The sequence below is a fragment of the Neoarius graeffei genome, chromosome 5, assembly GCF_027579695.1.
Source record: "Neoarius graeffei isolate fNeoGra1 chromosome 5, fNeoGra1.pri, whole genome shotgun sequence".
Lineage (NCBI taxonomy): Eukaryota > Metazoa > Chordata > Actinopteri > Siluriformes > Ariidae > Neoarius > Neoarius graeffei.
In genome coordinates, this window is record NC_083573.1 from 77659651 (window position 1) to 77678822 (window position 19172).

Below are 19172 nucleotides of genomic sequence, written 5' to 3' on the forward strand. Positions count from 1 at the left end.
AAAAGGATGTTAAACAACAATGAAAATTACATGAAAATCATGAAAAGGAGGAAAATATTCTATAATTCAGTAAAAGTATGCTTATTTGTGTGTAGTTTAAAAAAAAATAGCTGTTCGTCAGAACAGCTGACAGGCTGCATGCAAACACAAGCAACACTTGCCTGAACCTTGGAAGACAAATGTTGTTCTTGTTTGCATGCAACCTGTCAGCATGCAATCAAAGGTCATGGTTGTTCGAGTCCCATTTTTATCTTTAGTACAGTTCTATAGTATTCACATCTCAAGCTTGCTCTGCATTGTTTCCTTGGACACAAAGATAACCTGTGAAATTCCTCGTGGGTGTGATACTCTGATTGAGAAGGACAGCTTGTGATGGAAGTTCAGATATACATATCCATTGTCCATATTGACACGTATCTCAAATCATGTGAGGGGTAACAGAAAAGGAAATTTAAAAAAAAAAAAAAAAAGACCCTTTTCATTTTTTTTTCTGGTAACGCCTTCCAGCTGCTCTACTATGTCTTCCTTTAAACATACTTTCTGTGTTCCAAAAAGGGCTATGTGCCACATGGACCTAACCAAATAGAGGACGTCAACGTCACCATCATTAGCATTCTTGCCATACTGCTTCCATTGAGTCCCTATATAAAGAGAGACACAGACAGGCTCTAACCACACACTGTACATCACTACACTTCAAGGTAAGTCACGTGTAAAATCTTTAATGCTACTGATATATTAATGCAGCATAATAAAATAAGACTTGGACGATGACAATAAAATAAGATGCAAAGCCCATGATTGCTTGATTGAAATTTTTCTGGTAAAACACATACCTTTTCTATCTTTTCCAGGTCAAGCACAAAAATATTTTTCCAGTGTGTTTGCCATAAAATGTATGTATTGCATTTCTTTACATAAACAAAAAAGTTAAAATGTGTTTTGAATGCGGACAGATATTACAAATGATGCATGCAATTAGACATCCACATGCAAGGTTATCTGCAGACCTTTGGCAACACAATACTAAATACCAGAAAAATCTCATCTCATCTCATTATCTCTAGCCGCTTTATCCTGTTCTACAGGGTCGCAGGCAAGCTGGAGCCTATCCCAGCTGACTACGGGCGAAAGGCGGGGTACACCCTGGACAAGTCGCCAGGTCATCACAGGGCTGACACATAGACACAGACAACCATTCACACTCACATTCACTCCTACGGTCAATTTAGAGTCACCAGTTAACCTAACCTGCATGTCTTTGGACTGTGGGGGAAACCGGAGCACCCGGAGGAAACCCACGCGGACACGGGGAGAACATGCAAACTCCGCACAGAAAGGCCCTCGCCGGCCACGGGGCTCGAACCCGGACATTCTTGCTGTGAGGCGACAGCGCTAACCACTACACCACCGTGCCGCCCCTACCAGAAAAATATTATGCAAATTATAAAATAAAGACAGCGGCACGGTGGTGTAGTGGTTAGCGCTGTCGCCTCACAGCAAGAAGGTCCGGGTTCGAGCCCCGTGGCCGGCGAGGGCCTTTCTGTGTGGAGTTTGCATGTTCTCCCCGTGTCCGCGTGGGTTTCCTCCGGGTGCTCCGGTTTCCCCCACAGTCCAAAGACATGCAGGTTAGGTTAACTGGTGACTCTAAATTGAGCGTAGGTGTGAATGTGAGTGTGAATGGTTGTCTGTGTCTATGTGTCGGCCCTGCGATGACCTGGCGACTTGTCCAGGGTGTACTCCGTCTTTCGCCCGTAGTCAGCCGGGATAGGCTCCAGCTTGCCTGCGACCCTGTAGAACAGGATAAAGCGGCTAGAGATAATGAGATGAATGAGATAAAATAAAGACCCAAATCTATAAAAATTTCTCCCCTTCTACATTACTAATTATATATGTGTCAATTATTGAATAAGTTCTCTAGAAAGATGGGAGACGCAATAATGGAGGAGTTTGGTCCTGCAGCATCTTTTCTGCGCAAGTCAGACAAGGAGCGATTGGAGGCCCAGACTCGTCCTTTTGACATGAAACGAGAATGCTTTGTGCCAGATCCTGAAGTCGAGTATGTCAAGGCCAGCATCACCAGTCGAGATGGTGACAAAGTCACTGCTGAAACTGAGTTTGGGAAGGTAGAGATCTTAGTCGAACTAAAACTAATGAACCATCATTTTGGCAGTTGTTCAATGTTCTAAGCTAATGCTTCTCCATTTCACAGACTGTGACCGTGAAGGAGTGTGATGTCCATCCTCAGAACCCGCCAAAGTTTGATAAAATCGAGGACATGGCGATGTTCACCTTCCTGCACGAACCTGCTGTGCTGTTTAACCTCAAAGAGCGTTACGCAGCCTGGATGATCTACGTGAGTGAAAAGGATGTGTTATCTGTGCTACACAACAATAATAACACAGGTGTCATATGTTAATTCCACCCTTACATTTCTCTTTCAGACCTACTCAGGACTTTTCTGTGTCACTGTCAATCCCTACAAGTGGCTGCCAGTGTACAACCAAGAAGTTGTTATTGCTTACAGAGGCAAGAAGAGGAGTGAAGCTCCTCCTCACATCTTCTCCATTTCTGATAACGCCTACCAGTACATGCTTTCAGGTAACTTAATCTACTGAAATACCATTCAGATCACAGGTACGTTACAACTGTGCCGTCAACATGTCTAACTTTTTTTGGACATTTTAACATGCAGACAGAGAGAACCAGTCAATCCTTATCACGTAAGTAAAAAAAAAACCTTACCCTGATTTTCAAAGACATGCATTATGGTGTATATTAATGATGAACATGTGACTATCAATTCTCATCACTAGTGGAGAATCAGGTGCAGGAAAGACTGTCAACACCAAGAGAGTCATTCAGTACTTTGCTAGCATTGCAGCAGCACCTGGAAAAAAAGATCCGTCATTAGAGAAAAAGGTTACTGAGTAATTTTATCAAGAAGAGGATTTACCCAAAATTGTCTGAAATACAAGCTATTTAATGCATATGATAAACTTTCAGGGTACCCTGGAGGATCAAATCATCCAGTGTAATCCTGCCCTGGAGGCCTTTGGTAATGCCAAGACCATCAGAAATGATAACTCATCTCGTTTTGTAAGTTTAACTCAAATATGATTATATTTATCTGTCAGAACAAAAGAAGTGTGTACCGTAAAACTTACATGGTCTTATTTACACACAGGGTAAATTCATTCGTATCCACTTTGGTGTCAGTGGAAAATTGGCTTCCGCTGACATCGAGACTTGTAAGTACAAATCAAATTCATATAAATCTTTTTTAAAAAATGCTTATAAAGGACACTTTTTAATGCATACATTTTTTAAAATCCAGATCTTCTGGAAAAGTCTCGTGTGACCTTTCAGCTCAAGGCTGAGAGAGACTACCACATCTTTTACCAGATCCTGTCTCAAAGGAAACCAGAGCTGCTGGGTGGGTGTAGTCTTCCGCCTACACTACAGAGTGCTGTGTTTAATATATGCATAACACATCACTCTTATTGATTTTGCTGTGTTATCCTTTATTTTCATAGTTAGGCAAAACAAAAGAGACGGTATTTCTCTCACGTATCCCCTACTATAACTCACATAATTGCATAAGTGCTAATTAAAAGCAGAAGTTGAAAAGTAAAGCAGATGTACTGCAAATGGGTCTTAATGACATGCTGATATATACATATGATACATGCAGATGAAGATGGGAATGTGTATTTTGTTTATCTTACAGAAATGTTGCTCATCACCAACAACCCCTATGACTATGCTTACATCTCCCAAGGAGAGACACAAGTGGCCTCTATTAATGATGCTGACGAGCTTTTAGCTACTGATGTACGTGTAACTCTTATGATACTATACATTTTTCTATCCATGATACAATATATAATACAATATATTTGGTCAACAGGAAGCTTTTGATGTGCTGGGCTTTACCCAAGAAGAAAAAAATGGTATCTATAAACTGATCGGTGCCGTCATGCACTTTGGTAACATGAAGTTCAAGCAAAAGCAGAGAGAGGAGCAGGCTGAAGCTGACGGCACTGAGGGTCAGTGTTAATTGCCTTATCCTTTAGACACTTTAATTGGGGTGGGGGATCGGCGAGCACTACATATTTAAATAATATTGGCTGGCATTGGGGCGGCACAGTGGTGTAGTGGTTAGCACTGTCGCCTCACAGCAAGAAGGTTCTGGGTTCGAGCCCAGTGGCTGGCGAGGGCCTTTCTGTGCAGAGTTTGCATGTTCTCCCCGTGGGTTTCCTCCGGGTGCTCCGGTTTCCCTCACAGTCCAAAGACATGCAGGTTAGGTTAACTGGTGACTCTAAATTGACCGTAGGTGTGAATGTGAGCGTGAATGGTTGTTTGTCTCTATGTGTCGGCCCTGCGATAACCTGGCGACTTGTCCAGGGTGTACCCCGCCTTTCGCCCGTAGTCAGCTGGGATAGGCTCCAGCTTGCCTGCGACCCTGTAGAACAGGATAAGTGGCTACAGATAATGGATGGATGGATGGATGGTATTGAGTGATAGACAAGTTGAAGATGAGTTCAATATCATGTTAGCTGAATGGAATATATCTGATATACCATGAAAAAAAGCCAGCCAATATTATTATTATTATTATAATATATACACATTCCTTTTGGGCATTCAACACGTGTTTCTCTTTCAAAATTCTCTCAAAATCTTTCGTATTTAACAAAGCAAACCTGGCAGCCATGTTTGTTTACAGATTGTCACAGTCACTCGCTAGTGCAGAAGTTTTACATCTCCGACGTGTGACATGTTGTCTTGACAACCATGCAATATCGTAAACCATATTGCACGATCATTCTTCATTGGGAAGAGTGATGTAATACACATAGTATAAGCGATATGCGAACAATATCGCATGCTATCAAACCAAATGAATGTAACTTGCTAGAAGGGAATGGAATACATGTTTTTATTCCGTCAAAAAGTGTCTTGTATGTATAACAATAAATACCATTCAATACATCAATTCACAATATCTTTATTATCTAAACAGATGCTGACAAAGTCGCATACCTGATGGGCCTAAATTCAGCCGATCTGCTTAAGGGTTTGTGCCACCCAAGAGTCAAAGTCGGAAATGAGTGGGTCACCAAGGGACAGAATGTCCAACAGGTAACAAAATGGAGTTTTTTCTTTTAAATAATTTACCTCTTCTAAAGATGTAGCCTTTACCACTTTGAATATTTCTATTTTTCAGGTGTACTATGCAATTGGTGCTCTTTCAAAATCAGTATATGAGAAGATGTTCCTTTGGATGGTTGTGAGAATTAACCAATCTCTGGACACCAAGCAGCCTCGCCAGTACTTCATTGGTGTGCTGGATATCGCTGGCTTTGAGATCTTTGATGTAAGTGTTAATCAACATCCCTTTAGTTTTTCATTCATATTGCTGGTATTTTTTTTTTGTACTTTTTGGTCTTCATGAATGTTAATGATGCTGTATTTCTACTGCAGTTCAACACCTTTGAGCAGCTGTGCATCAACTTCACTAATGAGAAGTTGCAGCAGTTTTTCAACCATCACATGTTTGTGCTAGAGCAAGAAGAATACAAGAAAGAGGGTATTGAGTGGACTTTCATTGACTTTGGTATGGACTTGCAGGCTTGTATTGAGCTCATTGAAAAGGTAAGCAGATGATAAGTGTAATTTGAAAAAAAAACCCTTTATTTTCTAATAAATAAATCACTAAACACTTATTCTTTGAATTTCAGCCTATGGGTATCATGTCCATCCTTGAAGAGGAGTGCATGTTCCCCAAAGCCAGTGATACCACATTTAAAGCTAAGCTTTATGACAATCACTTGGGCAAATCTGCTAACTTCCAGAAGCCCAGGATTGTGAAGGGTAAACCAGAGGCTCACTTTGCCCTGGTTCATTATGCAGGCACTGTTGATTACAACATTGTCAACTGGCTGGTGAAGAACAAGGATCCCCTGAATGAAACTGTCGTGGGGCTGTACCAGAAGTCTACTCTGAAGCTGCTAGCCACTTTGTTTGCTGGTTATGCTGGAGCTGACTCAGGTAAGGGTATTTAGACAATTGGAGACTAATGGCACAAAACTGTGGACTAATGGAAAGCTATTCTGGCTGTATCAGGAGCATTCTTTAATGAGAATACATGTCTGGTTAAGTGTACAATTAAATTTGACTGAAGGATGGGTCGAAACTTTGTAATGAACAAGCTCGCTTTTAAACTTCTAAGCCGGTTTCCACCTTGTAAGGGTGAAACTTAAAGTAAGGGTTACGGCTGACGACAAAAATATGGTTAGGAAAATATATTCTTAAATAAAATGCATTTAAATATGTATCATGAATCATGGGTGCAGAGAACAGATTAAATGCAGTTAAAAAAAGATAAAAACAAACAAACATGTATTTTGCAAAACAATAATAGTTCAGTAAAAGATCCAGTTTGAAGACTTAGCATGCTTGGCACGTTGCTAGACCTGCAAATGTTAAAATACAGATAAGTATAGCGTTGTTTTCACTTGTTCTCAACAAAAATTAACAACGGAAATACTCTCACCAGACACGTATTCGGATTAAAGACCACATCTGTCTCCAGGAAAGTAATATAAAGCAGTCTTAAATTGCTGATAATGTTACAACTGTTTCATTTTAAACAGCTACGGAATCCGGCGGAAAGGGCAAAGGTGGTGGAAAAAAGAAGGGTTCTTCATTCCAGACTGTGTCTGCTCTCCATCGTGTGAGTTGGTAGCCACTTCTGAATCCACAGTGCAGTAAAATCTGTTATAATTCAACAAACGCTATATGGCCAAAGGTTTGTGGACACCTGGTCATCCCACCCAAGCACAATATGTACTTGTTGAACATCCCATTCTAAAACCATGGGCGCTAATATGGATTTGTTCCCCCCTTCTGCTATAACAGCCTCAACTCTTTCTCTTCTTTCCACTAAATTTTGGAACTTGGCTGTGGCCCACGTGAATGTGCGCCCTTTCAGCCACAAAAGCACTGGTGAGGTCGGACACTTGATGTCGGGCCAGAAGGCCTGGCACGTAGTCAGAATCTCAATTAATTCCAAAGGTGTTAATTGGGGTTGAGGTCAGGACTCTGTGAAGGCCAGTCACTTTCTTCCAGATCAACCTTGCAAACTATCTTAGCACATTTTTGCACTTTAGTTCAAGTGAAGGGAAATTGTAATTCTACAGCATACAAAAACATTTTAGACACTTGTGTGCTTTGGAATTTGTGGGACACTTTGGGGAAGTCTCACATATGGGTGTCATAGCCAGGTGTCCACATTTTTTTTTTTTTGCCAGATAATATAACACTTGTTTGATGCAATCTGCAGGAGAACCTGAACAAGTTGATGACAAATTTGAGGTCTACACACCCACACTTTGTCCGCTGCATCATCCCCAATGAGACCAAGACTCCTGGGGCAATGGAGAATCCTCTTGTGATGCACCAGTTGCGCTGTAACGGTGTGCTGGAGGGCATCAGAATCTGCAGAAAGGGCTTCCCTAACAGGATCCTGTATGGTGACTTTAAACAACGGTGAGTTTGTTATTAGACTTAATTACTTTACATCTGAATGAAAAAAAAAACCCTGTACATATGTAAGATCCCTGTTCTTTTTAAATTCCTATTTAGTTACCGTATCCTGAATCCTGCTGCTATTCCTGAGGGGCAGTTTATTGACAACAAGAAAGGTGCAGAGAAACTGCTGGGCTCTCTGGACATTGACCATAACCAGTATAAACTGGGACACACAAAGGTATAAGGCTTCTACAGGTTAAATTTCAAACTAGCGACTTCCTCTGTCCTTCTCTGACACACAAGCTCTCATATACTCATCTTTGTGTAGGTGTTCTTCAAGGCTGGTCTTCTGGGTCAACTTGAGGAGATGCGAGATGACCGCCTTGCTCTCATCCTTACTCGTATTCAGGCCAGGGCTCGTGGTCTTCTTTCAAGAATTGAATTTCAGAAGATTGTTGAGAGGAGGTAGGTTACACCTGCTGTCAAATACTCATCTCATCTCATTATCTGTAGCCGCTTTATCCTGTTCTACAGGGTCGCAGGCAAGCTGGAGCCTATCCCAGCTGACTACGGGTGAAAGGCGGGGTACACTCTGGACAAGTCGCCAGGTCATCACAGGGCTGACACATAGACACAGACGACCATTCACACTCACACCTACGGTCAATTTTAGAGTCACCAGTTAACCTAACCTGCATGTCTTTGGACTGTGGGGGAAACCGGAGCACCCGGAGGAAACCCACGCGGACACGGGGAGAACATGCAAACTCTGCCCCTGTCAAATACTGTTTAATAAATTATCTGAAGAACAAATATATCTATTGGAATTTAATCTTTGCAGGGATGCCTTATTGGTAATCCAGTGGAATGTCCGTGCTTTCATGGGTGTGAAGAATTGGCCTTGGATGAAGCTGTACTTCAAGATCAAACCTCTGTTAAGATCAGCTGAGGCTGAGAAAGAAATGGCCAACATGAAGGAAGAATTCTTGAAGCTGAAAGAAGCCTACGCCAAATCTGAAGCCCGAAAGAAAGAATTGGAAGAGAAAATGGTCACTCTTCTCCAAGAGAAGAATGACCTACAGCTCCAAGTCCAGTCAGTAAGTTCTGTAACAAAAACTAGAAAAGCACTCGGAGAGCGCAGACCTCCACCAAGCAGCTCATTTCACCACATATTGAGACTTGCACCTAAAATGAGATACTAATTCTCACATACGAGATATTGTGTCATACGTGTGAAACACTCTGGTCATTTTTTTGTTTGTTTATTATGGAGTTATATGCACAAATTCCAAAAATGGACCTATCTCGCAATGATAAAGAATCCTTTAAAAAAATCCGGGACCCAGAAGGTGATCCGGATCACCGCCAAAATTTAATGGATTGCTACTTGTGCCCAGTCACACCTCTGGAAAAAATTTCAGAGCAATCCATTCATAACTTTTTCCGTAATGTTGCTAACAGACAAACCAACAAACAAACAAACAAACAAACAAACAAACTAATGCTACCGAAAACATAACCTCCTTGGCGGAGGTAATAATCAACTATTACAAATATAAGCATTACTGTTGTTGCAATTTCTAGATAGTTTTTCATCACAATATTTATTTCACTGGCACAATAATTCCTTTTCATGCAAACTATTAAAACTTGACTTATACTTGTAGGAACAAGACAACCTTGCTGATGCTGAGGAGCGATGTGAAGGTCTAATTAAGAACAAGATCCAGTTTGAAGCTAAATGCAAAGAGTTGACTGAGAGACTGGAGGACGAAGAGGAAATGAATGCTGAGTTGGTTGCAAAGAAGAGAAAGCTTGAGGATGAATGCTCTGAGCTGAAGAAAGACATTGATGACCTGGAGCTTACTCTGGCCAAAGTGGAGAAAGAAAAGCATGCCACTGAGAACAAGGTAATTTACATTAGTTAAATTCAGCATGGTCAATGGTAGGAGCATGCATTGTTTCAAGGTACTGAAGTATGGCTATAAATTTTAGGTTAAAAACCTGACTGAGGAAATGGCAGCTCTTGATGAAATCATTGCCAAGCTGACCAAGGAGAAAAAAGCTCTCCAGGAAGCGCATCAGCAAACACTGGATGATCTGCAGAGTGAGGAGGACAAAGTCAACACTTTGACCAAAGCAAAAGCTAAACTGGAGCAGCAAGTTGATGACGTGGGTAACTTGGATGTTACAAAAACTTAATTTTGCAGATGATTAAACATTATACTTAATATGCTGAATTTTCCTTTCCTTCCCTTGTCATTCTCTAGCTTGAAGGTTCTCTTGAGCAAGAAAAGAAAATCCGAATGGATCTTGAGCGAGCCAAGAGAAAACTCGAGGGTGACTTGAAATTGACTCAAGAGAATATCATGGATCTGGAAAATGACAAGCAGCAATTGGAGGAGAGGCTAAAAAAGTAAGAATTCAAATATATTTTGTGAAATGATTTATTTTGGCATAGAAACCGGAAATATCCATTTGCTTCTGCAGAAAGGACTTTGAGATCAGCCAGCTTAACAGTAAGATTGAGGATGAACAAGCATTGGGAGCACAACTCCAGAAAAAATTGAAGGAGTTGCAGGTAATGAGAGGAAACTAAAGAAAAGTGAATGTGTGAATTGTTAAAATTTGAAATTTCAAAATGCCAATGTTCTGGAAATAGGCTCGTATTGAGGAACTAGAAGAAGAGTTGGAGGCTGAGAGAGCTGCCCGTGCCAAGGTTGAGAAACAAAGGGCAGATTTGGCAAGAGAACTGGAGGAGATCAGTGAGAGACTGGAGGAGGCTGGTGGTGCCACTGCTGCCCAGATTGAAATGAACAAGAAGAGAGAGGCTGAGTTCCAGAAAGTCCGCAGAGACCTTGAAGAGGCCACTCTGCAACATGAGGCCACTGCTGCAACTTTAAGAAAGAAACAAGCTGACAGTGTAGCAGACCTGGGAGAGCAGATCGACAACCTTCAGAGAGTGAAGCAGAAGCTTGAGAAGGAGAAGAGTGAGCTGAGACTGGAGCTAGATGATGTGGTCTCCAACATGGAGCAGATTGTTAAATCCAAGGTAGCAATGAATGATTATGTACGGTGTATACAGATATGTACATATAGTTTAAGAGGAGCACATCAAAATATGTTGATTATTCAAGGCGAAGCAAGGCCAACGTAAACATTTTGCTGTCAAGTATTATAAGTTGGGGGGGGGGGGGGGGGGGGGGGTTTGCCTTTTTTGTTTCCATAAGATTGATTTTCTTTATTCTTTGGTCCAGGCAAATCTTGAAAAGATGTGCCGGACTCTCGAGGACCAGATGACGGAGTATCGGACTAAATTTGAGGAAGGACAACGCACCATCAATGACTTTAGCATGCAAAAAGCTAAATTGCAGACGGAGAATGGTAAGGACTAAGCTAAAGGATGAGGGCGTACTGTATGTTCCAGGTGTAATGTATAACACACAAATGTAAATGAAATCAATTTGTAATCCAGGTGAACTCATAAGACAACTGGAAGAGAAGGATTCCTTGGTCTCTCAGCTGACCAGAAGCAAGCAGTCGTATACTCAACAGATTGAAGATCTAAAGAGACAACTTGAAGAGGAAATCAAGGTATTTCTACAACTGGTGCTTCAAAACCTTTCACACAGTGCAAAATTAAATAAAAACAAAAAAACAAATACTTCTTTTTTTCAGGCTAAGAATGCCCTGGCTCATGCAGTGCAGTCAGCTCGTCATGACTCTGACCTACTAAGAGAGCAGTACGAGGAGGAGCAGGAGGCTAAAGCTGAGCTACAGCGCAGTCTTTCCAAAGCAAACTCTGAGGTAGCTCAGTGGAGAACCAAGTATGAAACTGATGCTATCCAAAGAACAGAAGAGCTGGAGGATGCGAAGTAAGACCCTTGTACAGTGGTGCTTGAAAGTTTGTGAACCCTTTAGAATTTTCTATATTTCTGCATAAATATGACCTAAAACATCATCAGATTTTCACACAAGACCTAAAAGTAGATAAAGAGAACCCAGTTAAACAAATGAGACAAAAATATTATACTTGGTCATTTATTTATTGAGGAAAATGATCCAATATTACATATCTGTGAGTGGGAAAAGTATGTGAACCTTTGCTTTCAGTATCTGGTGTGACCCCCTTGTGCAGCAATAACTGCAACTAAATGTTTCTGGTAACTGTTGATCAGTCCTGCACACCGGCTTGGAGGAATTTTAGCCCATTCCTCCGTACAGAACAGCTTCAACTCTGGGATGTTGGTGGGTTTCCTCACATGAACTGCTCATTTCAGGTCCTTCTACAACATTTTGATTGATTAACTTTATTCTTCTTTAACCATTCTTTGGTAGAACGACTTGTGTGCTTAGGGTCGTTGTCTTGCTGCATGACCCACCTTCTTTTGAGATTCAGTTCATGGGCAGATGTCCTGACATTTTCCTTTAGAATTCACTGGTATAATTCAGAATTCATTGTTCCATCAATGATGGCAAGCCGTCCTGGCCCAGATGCAGCAAAACAGGCCCAAACCATAATACTACCACCACCATGTTTCACAGATGGGATAAGGTTCTTATGCTGGAATGCAGTGTTTTCCTTTCTCCAAACATAACGCTTCTCGTTTCAACCAAAAAGTTCTATTTTGGTCTCATCTGTCTACAAAACATTTTTCCAATAGCCTTCTGACTTGTCTACGTGATCTTTAGCAAACTGCAGATGAGCAGTAATGTTCTTTTTGGAGAGCAGTGGCTTTCTCCTTGCAACCCTGCCATGCACACCATTGTTGTTCAGTGTTCTCCTGATGGTGGACTTATGAATATTAACAATGTGTGAGAGGCCTTCAGTTGCTTAGAAGTTACCCCGGGGTCCTTTGTGATCTCGCCGACTATTACATGCCTTGTTCTTGGAGTGATCTTTGTTGGTCGACCACTCCTGGGGAGGGTAACAATGGTCTTAAATTTCCTCCACTTGTACACAATCTGTCTGGACTGTGGATTGGTGGAGTCCAAACTCTTTAGAGATGGTTTTGTAACCTTTTCCAGCCTGATGAGCATCAACAACGCTTTTTCTGAGGTCCTCAGAAATCTCCTTTGTTTGTGCCATGACCAAACACGTGTTGTGAAGATCAGACTTTGATAGATCCCTGTTCTTTAAATAAAACAGGGTGCCCACTCACACCTGATTGTCATCCCATTGATTGAAAACACCTGACTCTAATTTCACCTTCAAATTAACTGCTAATCCTAGAGGTTCACATACTTTTGCCACTCACAGATATGTAATATTGGATCATTTTCCTCAATAAATAAATGACCAAGTATAATATTTTTGTCTCATTTGTTTAACTGGGTTCTCTTTATCTACTTTTAGGACTTGTGTGAAAATCTGATGTTGTTGTTTTAGGTCATATTTATGCAGAAATATAGAAAATTCTAAAGGGTTCACAAACTTTCAAGCACCACTGTCCAGAATAACTTACTGTTTATATAATCACAACTTACTAATTTTAATTATCTTAGAAATAAAATTTCGTTATCAAAGTAAAAGATCATTCCTACACAATCAGTGCGAGCAAGCTATCCTCTTTGAACAGTTTAATATAATATATACAGTCCTTATTTAACATGTTTACTTAAATCAGGAAGAAACTTGCTCAGCGTCTGCAAGATGCAGAAGAAGCTGTGGAAGCTGTAAATGCCAAATGTTCCTCTCTGGAGAAAACTAAACACAGACTGCAGAATGAGATTGAAGATCTCATGGTTGACGTGGAAAGGTCCAATGCTGCTGCTGCTGCTCTGGACAAGAAGCAAAGAAACTTTGACAAGGTACTGTAGGTACTAAATGAGTGCATACACTAATATTTGCTTGGTCGTTGCAGAATTCCTTCAAACTTGGTAGATATATTCTTGTCAAATAGTCCGCAAGACCTGATATCAGACCTTTTTAATATAAATCCAATTCAATGACATATAAAGGACTGCATTACATAGTAATTAAAATAATCAAAACCGCTTTCTGTCTATAAACTTCAACTTGCATATTATGCATGCTAAAATGTTCGTTAGGTCCACCAGCGCAGTCCAAACATGGTTGTTCACATTGGAACAATTAACCTGCAGATAAGAGGAGATATTCTTGATGTCTACCTGAGTGATAAATGCAATCGTGCTGAGGCACTGCAAGTATATCTGTGCTCATTTGCATCAGGTCTTGGCTGAGTGGAAGCAAAAGTATGAGGAATCCCAGTCTGAGTTGGAAAGCTCTCAGAAAGATGCCAGATCTCTAAGTACCGAGCTCTTCAAACTGAAGAATTCCTATGAGGAATCTTTGGACCATTTGGAGACCATTAAGAGGGAGAACAAGAACCTGCAAGGTTCACATTATTGGTACATTGTTCAAATTAACAGCATTTACTTTTCAGATGGTGTGTGTTAATCACTTGTTTTCTATTAAACAGAGGAGATTTCTGATCTCACTGAACAACTTGGCGAAAGTGGAAAGAGTATTCATGAGCTGGAAAAAACAAGGAAACAGTTGGAGCAGGAGAAGGCTGAGATCCAAGCTGCTCTTGAAGAAGCAGAGGTGAATTTAGAAAAGCTGTCACATTCCGTTATTATACTATACTGTACTTTGATAATGAAACATAAATTGGGCGAATTAAATGCAGAAGGATTTGGTCAGAATTAAAACGCATTTTGAATAAATGTCAATAAAACCATTACTTCTTGATATTTGTTACTAACAGGGATCTCTTGAGCATGAAGAGGGCAAAATACTTAGAGCTCAGCTGGAGTTCAACCAAGTGAAGGCTGACATTGAACGTAAACTGTCTGAAAAGGATGAGGAGATGGAGCAGGCCAAGAGAAACCAACAAAGAGTGGTGGATACGCTGCAAAGCTCTCTAGAGTCTGAGACTCGCAGCAGAAATGAAGCCCTGAGGCTGAAGAAGAAGATGGAGGGAGACTTAAACGAGATGGAGATCCAGCTTAGCCAGGCTAACAGGCAGGCTGCAGAGGCCCAGAAACAGTTGAAGAGTATTCATGGCCATATGAAGGCATGCCCAAGTAGTCTTTGCATATTAATGATTAATCCCTGTTTATTAGTGGGATGTTATGCAATTAAATTTAAAAGTAATAATGTGACATGAATGAATTGAAAAATCTGTACTTTACAGGATTGTCAACTGCAGCTGGATGATGCTCTCCGTGCTAACGATGATCTCAAAGAGAACATTGCTATTGTGGAGAGACGCAACAATCTGCTGCAGGCTGAACTGGATGAACTGAGATCCCTGGTAGAGCAGACCGAGAGAGGACGCAAACTGGCTGAGCAAGAATTGCTGGATGTCAGTGAGAGGGTTCAGTTACTGCACTCTCAGGTATACAATCTGAATCCATGGAATGTTCATACAGAGAAATCTAAAGCGCTATTTTATTTTATTTTTTTATTCTGACATCTTTATATACGAACAACGTGCGTTTGTATTATCATGGAGAACTTTAACACCACCTATGGAAAGCTTGCAAAACTGATTTACCAACAGAGTATACAGAGATTTGCCAGTTGAAGACAAAATGATACCATTTACTAGACATCAATAACAATAAGGTTTATCAAGATTGTCTCAGTGTACCAAAATGATCAAAAGGTTTCTTGAAATAATAAAAAGCTGGTTTCAGATTCAATATTCACACCTCCAATGTCAATAACATTTCAATACAGACTAAAAACATGTTTTAATTCACATGGACCTTCAGAACAAACCCACATTCTTTTATTTTTGACACATTTCACGTGGGGTGGCACGGTGGTGTAGTGGTTAGCGCTGTCGCCTCACAGCAAGAAGGTCCGGGTTCGAGCCCCGTGGCCGGCGAGGGCCTTTCTGTGCGGAGTTTGCATGTTCTCCCCGTGTCTGCGTGGGTTCCCTCTGGGTGCTCCGGTTTCCCCCACAGTCCAAAGACATGCAGGTTAGGTTAACTGGTGACTCTAAATTGACCATAGGTGTGAATGTGAGTGTGAATGGTTGTCTGTGTCTATGTGTCAGCCCTGTGATGACCTGGCGACTTGTCCAGGGTGTACCCCGCCTTTCGCCCGTAGTCAGCTGGGATAGGCTCCAGCTTGCCTGCGACCCTGTAGAACAGGATAAAGCGGCTAGAGATAATGAGATGAGATGAGACGTCTCACGTGCTTAGGTACAGTTTAACTCTTCTGCGAGCTTCTTTGAAATTTAAACTTGGTGCAACCACCATAAACAAACCTTTATGTGTCATTCTGTTCTATAACATGCACACTTTTTATGGTGAGCTTGTTATTTGGGATCAGGGTCTCAATGTCAAAAAAATTAAAATTAAAACCTCTTACATTTCAGAACACCAGCTTGCTAAACCAGAAAAAGAAGCTGGAGAGTGACATTTCCCAGCTTCAAACTGAAGCAGAGGAGTCTATCCAAGAGTGCAGGAACGCTGAGGAAAAAGCCAAAAAAGCCATCACTGATGCTGCCATGATGGCAGAAGAGCTGAAGAAGGAGCAGGACACCAGTGCTCACCTGGAGCGCATGAAGAAGAACATGGAGCAGACCATTAAGGACCTCCAGCACCGTCTGGATGAAGCTGAGCAAATTGCCATGAAAGGTGGCAAGAAGCAGGTCCAGAAACTGGAAGCTCGGGTAAATATCTTTTCATTTAACATATCCAGCATCAAGCATACATCTTCTATACTGATAGACTGATACCAAAATTCAAAAAAGTGCTATTTAAGGAGTTAAAGGCATTTTTGAGACAAAGTCGGCAAACAGTCTTATTTTGTCAATTTGGGTGTGCCGAATTCAAATCTGCAATATGCCGAGCTCTATCTGACCTCTGTTGACCTCTAGAGGTCATTGAACTTTGGGCCTGTAAACGTCTCAGCTGAACCCAGTTTCTCAGCTTTCTAAGGAATGAAATGTACTAAAATGATTAATGAAGTTAGCAAATGGCCTTGTTTGTTAAATGTTTGGGTGCTGAATTCATTTTTCATTTGTAAAACGACATATGACCTCTGATAACCTCAAGGTCATTAAACTTGGCCTATAGGTCTACGCATTTAACGGCATTTTTAAACTGACTTTACTCCCCCAAAAAGAATATGAACAGACAAAAAACAAATAGAAAGGAACAAATACAACATTAAATGCCAGTCCATGTACGTGACTTACTTTTCACAATGAGAATGCCTAGGCGATCACCTTACATAACATTGCATTACATTTAGCGGTTATTGTTTATACAAAGCTACTGAAAAAAGGACAGATTCAGCAGCATACAAAATGTGGGGGCATACAGGGTATACAGGTTAATCAGGGTTAGGATATATGAGAGTTTTTTTCTTTGTTGTTTGTTTTTTGTTTTAAACGGGGTAAAGCCTTTACAAAAAACAAACAAAGAAAAAAACTCTCCTATATACTAACCCTGATTAGCCTGTATACCCTGTATGCCCCCACATTTTGTATGCTGCTGAATCTGTCCTTTTTTCAGTAGCTTTGTATAAACAATAACCGCTAAATGTAATGCAATGTTATGTAAGGTGATCGCCTAGGCATTCTCATTGTGAAAAGTACGTCACATGTACATGGACTGGCATTTAATGTTGTATTTGTTCCTTTCTATTTGTTTTTTGTCTGTTCATATTCTTTTTGGGGGAGTAAAGTCAGTTTAAAAATGCTGTTAAATGCATAGGCCTATAGGCCAAGTTTAATGACCTTGAGGTTATCAGAGGTCATATGTCGTTTTACAAATGAAAAATGAATTCAGCACGCAAACATTTAACAAACGAGGCCATTTGCTAACTTCATTAATCATTTTAGTACATTTCATTCCTTAGAAAGCTGAGAAACTGGGTTCAGCTGAGACGTTTACAGGCCCAAAGTTCAATGACCTCTAGAGGTCAACAGAGGTCAGACAGAGCTCGACATATTGCAGATTTGAATTCGGCACACCCAAATTGACAAAATAAGACTGTTTGCCGACTTTGTCTCAAAAATGCCTTTGGGTGTCACAATTCTGGATTTTGGTACCAGTCTATGATTACATTTTTTCTTCAAAATATTTTTTTAGGTCAGAGATCTGGAAAGTGAAGTGGAGTTGGAACAGAGGAAAGCCAGTGATTCTATTAAGGGTATCCGCAAATATGAGCGTCGCATTAAGGAGCTAACTTATCAGGTTCTATTTCTTTTCAGTGAAGTTGCAAATCTAACATCATTTTAACATGCAAGACCATGAAAATCAATGCATTTTCCCAATGTTCCTGTAGACTGAAGAGGATCGTAAGAATCTGGCCCGTTTACAGGATCTAGTAGACAAACTCCAGCTAAAGGTTAAATCCTACAAGAGAACTGCAGAGGAGGCAGTAAGTTAATTACAGACTAGCTTTCTGAATCTTTATTGGTTGATGTGTTTCTATTCTCAATTAACCATGTTGTTATTTTTAGGAGGAGCAGGCCAATGCTAATTTGACCAAGTTCCGCAAGCTGCAGCATGAGCTGGATGAGGCAGAGGAAAGAGCTGATATTGCAGAGTCTCAGGTTAACAAGCTGAGGGCCAAGAGCCGTGACACAGGCCCAAAGGTAAGTTGTCAATTTATTTTATAAACAAAAGCCATACGCATAAAATATTGATCTGCAAGAGTTTCCCTTCGGAGAATTTTCACGGTAACATCTTTTATCTCTTGCTACAGAAAGGACATGATGAAGAGTAAAGCTTCCTACAAAAGTCTCTGGAAAGCTATCGTGCTCAGATTGTTAAATGCATAAACAATAAATAGTTACAATATTAAACATGTATACTGTGCTTTTGTGTGTGTGTGTGTGTTTCAGGCATCAAATTCTAACTTTATCTTTACAAAATGCAATTAAGTTGGCCAGTAAAACTATTAAAAATCTTTTCTTTGTATGTTTGTCAGTTAAATAAAGGTTCACGTGAATTATCAAATCATAGATCATTGGGTTTGGTTTTTCTTTTGCATTTTGGAAAATATCCCGTCTCTTCTGGAAATGGGGTTAGTAACAACCCTTCTGCATTGCAGTGTAATACTTTCATGCCTTCCTTTTTTAGTTTCAACTTGTGCTGCATTCGACTAGATGCCGTAGCTTGTAATTCCCAACCTCCAAACAGGAAAAATAGCAGTGAGTTGAATGCAGCAATGAAATTACAAAGACCAAAGTGTCCACGATGCATTTAAAACCATCATTACAATGCACAAGCTGTGTCCTGCCTTAACATTTTAAACAGTGAAACTATAAAGTCCTAAATGTCCACTTTGAGTATTTCACTGCCAGGACAGGAAGTGTGTCGAAGCACTGACTCAGTAATATAGCATCACCTGCTGGACAAAAATCCAAATGCACTTTAAAAGACAATTTCAGAGTTTGGTCCCCCCCAACTTACTGCATCACTCACTTTGATATTCTGAATGATAACCATTATCCCATACTGAAAATTATCCATACTATCTCTAGCAATTTTCATTTAATGCATTTAAGTGAAACTATCAAACAAACATTCTATCGAACATTTTTCTCATTGCTTTTGATGAAGTGTCTATTGATGGTACATACAGTGGTGATTGAAAGTTTGTGAGCCTTTTAGAATTTTCTATATTTCTGCATAAATATGAC

General features: G+C 40.5%; 1 protein-coding gene across 1 annotated transcript; it reads left to right on the forward strand.

Annotated features, from left to right (window-relative positions):
* Window positions 1-646: 646 nt before the first annotated feature.
* Window positions 647-18332, forward strand: LOC132887078 (myosin-7-like). The gene is made up of 39 exons (XM_060922431.1): window positions 647-701; window positions 855-896; window positions 1914-2126; window positions 2213-2356; window positions 2445-2601; window positions 2696-2723; window positions 2817-2922; window positions 3007-3099; window positions 3188-3251; window positions 3338-3436; window positions 3731-3834; window positions 3911-4049; window positions 5027-5145; window positions 5231-5380; window positions 5488-5658; window positions 5745-6054; window positions 6660-6739; window positions 7349-7554; window positions 7651-7774; window positions 7865-8001; window positions 8378-8633; window positions 9204-9446; window positions 9532-9708; window positions 9807-9952; window positions 10027-10117; window positions 10199-10588; window positions 10794-10920; window positions 11012-11130; window positions 11215-11411; window positions 13164-13347; window positions 13730-13895; window positions 13980-14104; window positions 14268-14576; window positions 14697-14900; window positions 15891-16187; window positions 17614-17718; window positions 17810-17905; window positions 17988-18122; window positions 18233-18332. The coding sequence occupies exons 3-39, from the start codon at window positions 1926-1928 to the stop codon at window positions 18251-18253; spliced, it is 5820 nt and encodes a 1939-aa protein (XP_060778414.1). The 5' UTR covers window positions 647-701; window positions 855-896; window positions 1914-1925; the 3' UTR covers window positions 18254-18332.
* The last annotated feature ends 840 nt before the right edge of the window (window positions 18333-19172 follow it).